General features: G+C 42.0%; 1 protein-coding gene across 2 annotated transcripts in view; it reads left to right on the top strand.

The window, feature by feature from the left end:
* Positions 1 to 188: 188 nt before the first annotated feature.
* slc43a1b (solute carrier family 43 member 1b) overlaps positions 189 to 11,988 on the top strand; it is a 28,837-nt gene continuing 17,037 nt past the window's right edge. The window contains exons 1-5 of one of the 2 annotated variants that reach the window (XM_023397234.2): positions 189 to 512; positions 5,868 to 6,026; positions 9,625 to 9,808; positions 9,893 to 9,948; positions 11,120 to 11,196. In XM_023397234.2, coding sequence (XP_023253002.1) covers positions 5,873 to 6,026; positions 9,625 to 9,808; positions 9,893 to 9,948; positions 11,120 to 11,196 — 471 coding nt within the window. In that variant the 5' untranslated portion in view covers positions 189 to 512; positions 5,868 to 5,872. The remainder of the gene's footprint in view (positions 513 to 5,867; positions 6,027 to 9,624; positions 9,809 to 9,892; positions 9,949 to 11,119; positions 11,197 to 11,988) is intronic. The other variant, XM_087171484.1, reaches the window with a different exon arrangement.

The following is an 11,988-nucleotide window of genomic DNA, read 5'->3' as shown; positions in this document are numbered from 1 at the left end:
GGTTCACAGCATTTCTATCAAACCATTTGGACACATGAGGTGTGGACAAATTTAGCCCCTGGTCTATTGAAGTCAACAAGTTTGTGCTGTGTTTCTGAATGTGTGTGTGTGTTTGTGTGTGCGCGCGCGTGCGTGCGCGCTTGGGTACGTGTGCGTGCGTGCGTGCGTGCGTGTGTGCGCATGGGTGTGTGTGTGCGTGGGTATGTGTGTGTGTGTGTGTGTGTGTGTGTGTGTGTTTGTGTGTTAAGGACAGTAGGTTGGGTGGACGAACCTTGAGCTCCATTTATAGACATACTGTACACAGAGATAGGCAGAGAGTCAGTGTGAGTGCACATGTGCCACTTCATCCAGCTGCCGCACAGAAGGAAGGAAATCTGACTTTAAACCTGCAGGAGGAGGAAAGATTCAAGTCTGACACAAGTGAAACTCTCCTGTTGGAGACAGAGGCGACAGGGAATCATCACCATAAACACAGATCATCGACCATCGACTGCAGCACAACAACTCAGACAGTAAGTGACTTTAAGCATGTTGTGTGTTAATGATTGCTTCACGTACACAAATGTGAAGACCCCCCCTCTTTAAGCCTTTTGGGGGGGTTATCACTTTAAGGACTGAGTTGTGTCAGCGTGTGATTGCAATTCAGAGTTGAGGTAGAGAGAACTACAGAGTGTCGGGCAACTGTTGGCAGTATGGCTGGACGTGACATCAGAATAAATAGTAATACAATCATTTTCCAATGTTGGACAAGTTTTCTTTGTATCTGATCTCAACAGAAGCTTTTTTACCACTAAGGAAAAATATGTTAACGCTCAACAGAAAGAGTGTTTTTTCTGTCGACCCTGTGTGAATGCAGCGTTACCCCACACACTGCAGATGAAGTGATGTGCTGGAATCTGAAACAGAACAAATTGTTTATGGAGAGGAGGAATCATGGCGGCATGGCCGGCCTCTCTCCTGTCAGCCTGTCTGAAACGCTGAGGCGTGTTCCTGACGGTTACTCTCCAGGCTGTCAAACAGATGACAATCCACCACATCTGCAGCAGAGGTTCTTCCATCATCCACACCTGGTTTTGTCTGTCACCTGTCTATCCTGACTCTCTGTGATCTCTGTTGTCTCTCGCATGCTGTCACTCATGGACATCTTGTTGACGTTTTGCAACTGCACCATCAAGGGCTTTTGGGAAATGGTGTTTATTAAAAGCTGCTAAAAGACATAAACAATCACTAAACAACTGTATTTAATTGTTTTGTTTTTATCTAAACAGATTCAGGAAGCTTGTGACATACTGCTGAGAGAGGCTCTGTTCCAAGGCGCCATTTTTATTTACACATCCGTTCCAACCAAGTAATCTGATTGGACGAGAGTCATTCCATGAGTGCTGATATAGAGTACATCAGCACTGGGACTTTAAACTACATATATCACTCCTCTTCACAGGTGTTCTATTAACCATTAATTAGCATTACATTAAGGGTCGTTATCTCTCTTAGATCGTAACACACAAAGATGAAAATATTTCCAGAAATATATGAAACATTTGAATTAAATGATGTCGAGGGTGAAGAGAAGAATCCTGGATATGACATATGACATCGTCAGGTCAGGAGAAGTCCAGTCAGGTTGTGGAACTATTTGTGTTGGCGTAGCCAAATAAATGATGGAAAAACAAACAAATCATAATCTGTTGTTGCTTATTTGACTAATATGGCGCTTGTTGCTGTGGCCTCGTACCTATGATCGAATCCTAGCTGTGCTGATATTCAGTAAAACATCACTCCCGCTTGTGTGACATTGACTAATTATTAGAATAGTTGTAGTAGAATAGTCCTGATCCTAGACCAGAACCCAGAACTTCCAGCTCCACCTCGCTCTCTACAGCGCGATAGTGTGGCTCATTAATGGATCCAAGGTGACAAGGTCCCACCTGGACCTCTCGTTCTGTTCATGGACAGTATAAAGACACTTACAGGATAATGGTAAACAATAAAACAGTGTGAAATAGAGCTGCACGATATGCAAAAAAATCATATTGTGATTATTTTGGAAGATATTACAATTTCAGTGTGAATGGTCGTTTTTGTGTTGAATTTTCACAGAAACAATTTTTAAATGATAATGATGTGATTTTTGTTGGTCTTGTTGGTCTGTAGCACAACAACACTCATGGTGCTAACCATGCACAGCAATGTGACACATTTTACCTTTATCCAAATAATTGCAGCTCCTGTGATTTGGATATTGAACTTGGACATATTTTGATTACATTTCAGTTTATTGTGCAGCTCTGGTGTGAAAGTCACACAAGTACAGACAGTCGGAAAGTTTTTTGTTCAGTAATGTTAGCGGTGAACGACTCCAAACATCTGTGTAAAAGTGTAACAGATGGACTCTGTCATGTTTCTGTTTTGAATACATCACATATAAAGGAAGAGTTTGAGCAGAGTGAATGATGAATGAAAGGATGTTTTCTGTCTTTTTATCTTTACTAATTAACCATTTAATTCACTGAGCAGCTCAGAGGCTACCGGCAGCTACCGCCATCTTTTAAGGTGTAATATTTTTTTGCGTGTTACCCAATGATTCACCTTTAATGTCAACATGACAACTTTGACCATTAGTTCTTATCAGTTCTCTACATGACAGACTCTTAAGTGATGATCGGATCTTCAAGCTCTTAAAATGTAGATAAAGCTGCAGATAACATCGAGTTGCTTCTTCCCCTGGAGGTTATGAAATCTGAAATCTGCCTGAACACCTTCACTGAAGATGAGGCAGGTGGAATAACTTCTTCCTTTAAGTTTTCCTTTGCTCACTCTCATAAACTGTAAATAAAGATGGACGTGGCTTCTTTCAGAGGAGCGGTTTTGAAGTTAAGAGTGAGCTGCTTCATTGTCACCATTTTGGCAGTGTCTTGCTCCGCCCCCTAACTCCCAGCACTGTCACTCAAAGAGACCATTCCCTCAGTTATGCAGAACTTTCACTAAAACAGTTTTTGTACCAGGCTGTAAACATGTTTATTTCTGCTGTAAAGTTGGAAATTTTAACATGGGAGTCTATGGAGACTGACTCACTGTTGGAGCCAGACTCTAGTGGTCATTAGGGGAACTACAGTTTGTGGTTCTTCAGTGTTGGCTTCATGTTTCAGCCTCGGAGGATGCCGCTTGCTCTGACAGCATTTTCTTCCTGCTCACACCAAAGCGGAGTATCTGGGCTGAAACTGACATGGCACCATCTCTAGCACTGGCAAGCTGAACTCATGTCAGGAAAAAATGTAAACCAGCGCTGTTACAAGACTGAAAAATGTGAATCCATTTTTTTGGAATTAATCAATTTTGAATCTGAAGAGATAAAATCGCAATTCTAATGTGAATCTTTTTTTATTTTTTATTTTTTTGCACACTTCTAAATAATATCCATCTAAAGTTCACTTACATTAGTGAACAAAAACAACAGCTGAACAAGTAAGGCTGTAGAAGAAAAAACACCTGATGCTGCCTGATCCATCCCTAGCAATCCTCAGCAGATGTGTCCAACAGGGATGTCTGATCATAAACTGTCCACCCCCATGAGGAGAAGAGTTGATCTGCAGGACTGAGGGATGAAGAGTCGGGTGGAGAAAGACGTGACTCCATCCTGGGTTGTGCTGTAAATCAGTCTGCAGGAGAACGTCCTGGATTCAGCCTCCTCACCTGGAACAAGTCTGTCATACAGGCCTCAGTGTCAGCTCTGTTATTTCTGCCTCACATCACAGTCTCATTCACAGTAACTTTGAATTATTAACTTTACAGTCTTGAAAATAGTGTATCAATACACAGAGGTTTGGTGGTGGCTGAGACGTGTTGAGTGAGTTTGAAATGTGGTAGTTATTTTTTGTGCATTTTGTGTCAAAGTGATGAAAAGTGATTCACAGCTAAAGTTGAATTATAAATATATATATGTTATGATCTGTAACTTTTGTAACTTTTCGACATCAAAATGTCTAAAAACAACTAGAGCTATATTCTGTATGTTGTTGAGTTGTGTTGTTACATTTCCCCAAATGTTTCCATCAATTGTCAAACCAGAGAAATGTGTGATTTTAATCATGGTAACATTTCATTGTTCACCTGTCAGTGACAATATGTTTTTATCCAGATTTTAGGCACTTTTTTAAGATTAGCTTCTTACACCTTGGTGGTTTTCAGCTCTATATTTGAACCAGATGAAGGATTTTAGTCGTCGGACGTCTGGATCTGAAGTTATCAGAGAAACAAGCTGAGGAAATGTGCGACAGCTCAGCTCCCAGCTGCTGGAGACGTCCTGTCCTGTGTCACTGAGGCGCGTCAGTGAATATATGATTTTTAAAATGAAACTGCTTTATTCAACGGTTAGACAAGGGTCTGTTTGATTTCCTGAACCACTGCAGGAAATGAAACTGCAATCACGCATGTGTAGAGTTCTGTATTATTTCATGCTTAGTATTGTGACAGTTAATTATACTCTAACCTATCTTTTATTGTGAAGGAACTACAGGAAGTGTTTTAACTGAAGTTTTACCGTGAGAGAGAGAGAGAGAGAGAGAGAGCTCTGCCATTTCCTGTGTCAGCAGGACTCCAAATGTCTTATATAGGTTACACACACACACACACACAAACACACACACATATACACACACACCACATAAGTTTTAAATTCAGTAGTTCAAATATTTACAAACTCACGACTGGGAAGAACACTAGGATACTTGATTTTGTAGTTCAACCTGAATGGTTCGGTGTGTGTGTGTGTGTGTGTGTGTGTGTGTGTGTGCGTGTGCGTGCGTGTGCGTGTGTGTGTGTAGGTGCACGTGGGGTAGATCATTGCATGACACTCGATAGCTCCAGCGACAGCTAAAGGTCAAGTGGGGTCAAACTTCTCCATCTCCAGTCTCATCTTCCCATCCCCTCGCTTCTTCTCAGGTTTCATGTCAGCTCACTGACGTCACGTGCAGCATAGTTCCGCCTGTTTTGCCACAGACATGGTGTCTATTGACACAGCAGTGATGGTGTTTCATGGTGACAGGACACCCACAGTGTTGTGTGTATCCTCGCCTAATATTGTGGCGAAAGCTTTTCTTCATTCATAAAATACTCAGTTTTGGATTTACAGGATTTTCCATCATTTCTATTTGGTTATTTTATCTATTTACAGTTTGTCTAATGAGCTTCGACAATATTTACTAGATCACTTTATATAGTATATTGATAATGCAATATAAAGTAAGGTAGATGCCACATTGGCCACTGGATCATACGTCAATGTCCCCACCATATTGGACCGAGACAAACACAAGTAAATGGAGGAGCTGCAGTTTTTCTTGATAGATACAAGGTTTATATTTCTCAACCGATTTCAGTGAGTTGTTTTTATATTCAAGGGTATAAGTGACTGAGTGGTTTCGGACACAACCTATGTTTTATTACAACTTAATTTTATAGCCCTGGTCATCACTTCTAGTGGTTATGATAATATCATTCTATCTGCAGGAATGTGTGTTGCATAACCTGCATGAAAACACAACTGTACAGTGCAACAACTGCCCAAAACCTCCAAAGGCTTTCCATCATGAAGATTGAGGGAGGTGTTAAGATTAGCCAGACAAATAATGCTGTAGCTCTGTTCTCCCTGGACCACTTTGAGGGAGTGTTTGAGGATTGAAGTGCCTTGCTCGTGGGCACTTTGCTGGGACTGAATTGTAGTTTGAGCTTTGTTCAAGAGAACTGAGAAAGTTGTGTGAATAAAATCCTAATCTGAGACCAAGGCAAATGCAGTAAAATCAAGTGGTGTGAAGTGGCTCCCCGATGCCTGGTGGACTAATGTTCCTCCTGTTCCTGTGTGTCTCCAGCTGCCATGGCTCCCAGCTTGGCCCAGGCGTACAGCAGGAGGTGGTGGATGGCCTGTACCGCCATCATAGAGAACCTGCTCTTCTCTGCTGTTCTGTTGGGCTGGGGCTCACTACTCATCATGCTGAAGAATGAAGGCTTCTATTCCCATGTTTGTGTTGGTAAGACCAGCCCTTTTCTCCTGCTTGTCCCTGGTGCAGACACTTGCCTCTCGTGGTTTAGTCCAAAGCTGCTGCGGTTCCACCAAAATATATTTTTTTATTTTGAAATTCCACAGGAGTCATTTTTTTTAGGTTTCTGCAAATAAGAAACTAATCACACATATGAATTTCCAATGGCCAGACCATCGTGGCTGTACAAGTGCCTTAGAAATAATGGAAGTGACAAACCCATCTCCTTCCTCTGTGACACACTACTATCTTTTCATAATTTTATCACTGCCACTAGTTGTCGCACTAGACCACCAACATCTCCGCCCAAAACAAAGGCTTCATGAGCCTGACGTCTGGCCGCCAGTCAGCCAAACCTCCCCTCCCCCCCTCCGGTCATGTTCTCAGTTAGGGAAGCGTTATGAAGCTCAGTGAAACTGTCAATAAACACACAACAAGCAAGACAAATAAAGTTATTGTATACATGAGAGCAATCAGAAACAATCTAGCCATATAACCATTATAGCTGTGATATGCTCCACAGCAATGCTGACAGTTAGCAAGCTAGTGATAGCAACATTTGCAGAACACATGTATAATATGGGTAACAACAAGTTAGTCAATGTTAGCATGCTACTGTAGCCATCCCTAATGAAAACAGACTGTCACATTATGAACCATCACGTTACTGCCACATGGAGGAGTAGAAAAAGCATTTCTGAGTCCAGCTGGAGCCTTTAGCAGCTCATAGGGTTCTCCTCTCAGTAGACCAGACCAGTCTCAGCTCCATGGTCGGACTGGGAAAGAAATTCAACATTGGACTCATCCACTAGGACTGGCAGAAAAAATGAGAGGTACACAGAGAGGACCGGTAAGCACACTAATGAAGCCTGTAATAAATTTTGGGATGTTTTGATGGTCCACAGACCGACCAGGATCTGAGCCAGTAGTCCTCAGTCCAGTCCACCTGTGCTCTGGACTGATCTCTTTCTTTGTCTGAGGCCTTTTTAGACAGAAACATGGTTTCTTCTTCATTGGAGGAAATTCTGGAAGGTCGCTTTACCTAAATGCTGTGTACTGCACTGTGACATCACACCTGTGGACGGAGCCTGTGGGTGCGTAGATGGGGGGAAGGCCAGCGGTTTAACAGGAGGGACTTACATGCACTAACATGCACACGCTGCCGGACCGGCTACCAAAACAAAAAGCAGAGAAACTCAGATGACATCACGCACAAAGGGGGTGTGGCTTCTTCTCTGCTCAGGGCGCCATTACTCCACTATACTATACTCTGTACTTTTAACAAGATGAAGGTTCAGGCAGATGATGCTGCAAATCAGTGATTGCAAAATCTTGATTTAAATAGGGAGTTGTGTTTGTTGTAATAAAATAGGCAATGATTTCCATTCCATGTCCCTGTTTTTAACTGTGAATTAAAAACAATTCTCTGTGTGGAACTTCTGAAAATGTCCTGTGTTTGAGGTAGGATCCAAACCAGTTTATAGCAGAACCCTTAATACCGACCCACTGCTCTACACGTGTTAAGAGGACATCATGGTCGACCGTATCGAAAGCAGCAATAAGGTCTAGTAGAATGAGGATGGTATTTTCCCAGGAGTCAAGAGTGAGCAGTAGGTCATTGGTCATTTTTAGCAGAGCTGTGTCAGCACTGTGGAGGGCTTTGAACCCTGATTGGAATGCATCAGGATATTGTTAGTATTCAGAAATGAATGCCGTTGTGAAAGAACAATTTTTTCCCGTATTTTTGAAATAAAAGTCTGTCTAGAGGTCATCATGGGGAGAGGTTGTGAATTCCATGTTCATAACAGTATTTATTAAATCTGGGCAGAGTGACCTGTTGGAATTAATGAAGTGGGCTGGATCACCTGGACAAGGTGGCGGGGTGTCGAAGAGAGATGGGGGGAAGGGTGATCTGATGTTTCCAATTTTCACTGTGAAAAACTTTGAAAACTAGATATAGAATTAGTAGTGCTTGTCACTCCCTCCAGGAAATAGACGACACAACGATTTGTTGTTACTGATGGATTTATTTATCTTCAAACGGCACCACCACCACCTTCAAACTAATTAGACACATAATATTGTACAAAATAAACACACACACTGATATTACAACAAACTACAGAAAGGTAAATATAAACATACACGTCAACACATAAGAAAGTAAATAAACAAACCTTGCTGGCTGCACACGACCCAGAGGGAATGGACCAAAAATAAATCTTAAAAAACTGGCAGTGCTTCACCTTTTCAACTTAAACTTTACTGGATCACAAAAAAGATTCTTTCAACTTCATGTGTTTTTCTGAAGGAAAATGTCATAACTTAAAGTTTCCCTGTGCAACACAGGTGCAAACTGAGTTCCTACATCCTGCATATAGCCAATACAAATAAAAGAAAATATAACATATAATCATATATCGTAAAATAAATCACATACATAATGTTTACAAACAAAACATATCAAATGACAACATACAAAAATTTTTATAGCAGTTAAAGGGATAAACAAAATTTTAGGTCTGTGAGAATGTTTACTGATGACCTCAGAGAAAAATTTAGCGTTGGCTTTCTTGGTTGCTGTTTGAAAATTATTAATTAATTAAAATATTTAGGTGAGCTTTTTTCCATCTCCGTTCAGCTTTACAACAGACCTGCCTGAGGGAGTGGCTGAATCTTCCAGCCACTGACAGGTATTAAGTTTGGGATTTGGATATTTGAGGGGGAGGCGGAGTCCAGGAGAGCAGAGCAGGGCGTGTGGAGGAGGGAGATGATTTATCTGGGCTCAGAGGAGGCTCAGCAGAGCAGATGGCGGTTGTGAAGTGCATTGAGACAATGTATATGGTGAGAGTGGTAGCCAGATGTTTTGGCACCAAACTGAGAACCAGATAAGGTGACGTTGAAAACAATTGGTTTATGATCTGCAAGTATGGTGGCCCGAGGAGTTCACCACACTGCAACTTAACAAAACACATGCAAACAGACAAAACACAAACAACTTCAGAAACATCTTCAACACTTTGACAACAGCTGCAAATACTCACAGTACAACAGGAGAGGCGGGGGGGGTCACCTGGTACAGGTTGTACCATGAATGTGTTAGTCCTAACTGCAGCGGCGCAGGTTTGAGTCCAACACATGGCCCTCTGCTGCATATCATCCCCTCTTGCTCTCTCTCTCTCTGAACATGGCTGGGATGCTTTGTGACTTTTGAAGTTAAAGGCATCAAACAACAAGTATGTCTCAGCATGTCCACTGGAAACACTCTGTGTTGTGCTGTGAGTATTTGCAGCTCATGTGTTGTCAAAGTGATGAAGATGTTTCGAAGCTGCAGCATGTTTGTGAATTTGCTTGTGTTTTTATTTGTATTTGCAGCACATATAAAAAGGCAAAATTGACCTGAAACAATTCAAATGCCCAATCTTTCCCCTCTGACCTCTGACCTCTGGCTGAGAGATCAGGGCCCTTCCTGTTAGTAGCACTTGTGTCTTGTGTTCATTCTGGCTCAGATGTTGTGATGTGTAGTGAGGATGTGTGTTTGCAGCCTGAGCACCCTCTCCTGACTCATTCTGTCTGTGACCCTCTCCAGACAACGGGACTGTCGACACCAATGTGACTTCCTTGGAGAGTGGGGCGTGGCCGAGCTGTGTGGAGCAGGAAGAGATATTGAATCTTGGCTTCACCATTGGCTCGTTCCTCCTGAGTGCAACCACTTTACCCCTGGGGATCTTGATGGACAGATATGGACCACGCCCACTGAGGCTTGTTGGCAGGTACGACAGAATAACTTGCCTCCATTCTGTATGTGACAGTTTGTGTGTTCGTGTTCTGACATCCTGTGTCTGTATTTGTTTCAGCTCATGTTTTGCAGCCTCCTGTGCAATGATAGCTGCTGCTGCACACAAGCCTGAAGGTGAGCTGACACATCAACACATCACACCTTCAAGCATCATATGCTTGTTTTGACCAACCACATTAATACAACAGTCCAATTGTTTGGGTCTTATTTTTGTAGTTTTGCCATCATTCATATCAGTTACAGAAACATTTTACTCACCAACTTCACTATGAGATCTGAGGATGCTGCAACATCTTTTTAACAGACTACAATGGATGAGGAATCGAATGATGAAACTATATACCAGGCTATAAGCATATATCCAATTTAACCAAAAATAGCCTGGAAGCAGGGATCGCGTTAACTGAATATTTTCCGTCACTGACTGAAGTTTTTTAACCTGGAAGCTGTCCGTCATTTTGACAGATGAGAACAGAATTAGATCGCAGGTTCTGTGGCTGGCAGACGCACAGACCTTTTCCATTTTGCACACAGACTACATCATGGAGGTCACTCAATTCCCCTCGCAGCAACACATCTTACCATCCGGGTGCTTGTCCGTCTTGTCGACTTCCCTGAGAGAAATGTTCCCCAACTTCAAAACTCTGTCATTAGGTTTTGGAAGCTGGAATTACAAGCGCCACTTCAGCCAACTGCCTCTGCAGCAGTCTGCTGATGCTTGCATCAGGTTTAAATCCATGGAGGAATGCTGCAACAAGTCAATTGAGTTTCATTTCATTTCTTGTCAATAGTTGTAGTGTTTTTGTTCCCTCCACTGTCACTGCGAGGAAAAATTCATTAAGCTGCTTTATCTTGACATGAAAAGTATCTCAGTTCATCTTTTCTCTCCATGATCTCAGTTGCTTTTGAAAATTGAATTCTATTAAATAGGATATGTCTCGTTATCATTAAAAATGTTAATTAAAATGACGGGTAATAATAGATTATGACGGAATTTTTACCATTTTATTCAACAAAATGATGAACAACGAGGAAGTCTGACGCAGCCTCTGCTTGAAAGAGATGTTACAATTATAACCTAAACTGTCTGTTGTAAAAGTAAATCACATTCTGCAGCCTATTAACCTGAGTAAACATTGACCCACCCTAATTATCAAAGACTTCCATGCAATCAGAAATTTCTGTACCTTTGTCCATCAACAAAGGTACAAAACCAAAGACAAAAAAAAAAATTGACCTTTAAAGTTGCATTATAGCTCATGGTATTCTTCATTTGTTCCATCAGTGTTGTCATTCCTCATCTTCCTCGCTGTCTCCTTCAATGGCTTTGGAGGAATCTGCCTGACCTTCACCTCACTCACAGTACGATTCCCACACACTCACATGAACACACACGTACACACATATGTACACACATTTACAAAGTGAGAAGGGTCAAAAATATCCTCACATAACAAACAGATACATGTACAATAGCTACCTGTGTCAGTAGCAAAAAGCTGAGTACAGTACAACATGTCGTTTCACCCTGAGGTGTTCCCAGGCAATATAATCCTCCCATCATGCTCTGGGTCTGCCTCAGGATCTCCCCTCATGCCTTGACAACTTCCACATTCAGGAGATCGTATCAGATGTCTGAACTGCCTCAACTTGCTTCTTTATAAAAATGCTTAATGCTGAGTTACCAGATAATAGCTGTCACTGAAAAACACCTTTCTTCACCTCCACCTCATCTGTTATTTTCTATATAGACGACTTATTTTATATCATCACTTACACATCAAGTCCGGTTTATCTCTATGAACCAACATCCCACACACTCACCAAGGAACAACAGGAACAACACATTAACTCTGGGTCGCTCCTCAGTTCTTCATGGATCCACCAGATGTTGGAACTTTCCCCTTAGACTCTGCTCCACGTTGACATGACTGCATCACATCATTTCTGCACATTTGTTCAGCTGCACATTCAGGCTGCCAATCTCCTGTTCTACCACGTCCCAGAGGTGTTCTACTGGATTCAGGTCTGGAGACTGGGGGGGTCACTGAAGTTCACTGAACTCACTGTCATGTTGATGAAACCAGTTTGTGACATGGAGCATGATCCTGCAGGAAGGAGCCATTAGAAGATGGTGAACTGTGGCCATGAAGG

Source organism: Seriola lalandi, unplaced genomic scaffold (genome assembly GCF_002814215.2).
Source record: "Seriola lalandi dorsalis isolate HSWRI2012SDOR001 ecotype SW California unplaced genomic scaffold, Sedor1 jcf7180002055006, whole genome shotgun sequence".
NCBI classification, from domain to species: domain Eukaryota; kingdom Metazoa; phylum Chordata; class Actinopteri; order Carangiformes; family Carangidae; genus Seriola; species Seriola lalandi.
Note: the sequence above shows the minus strand (reverse complement) of the source record. Positions and strands in the feature narration are given on the sequence as shown.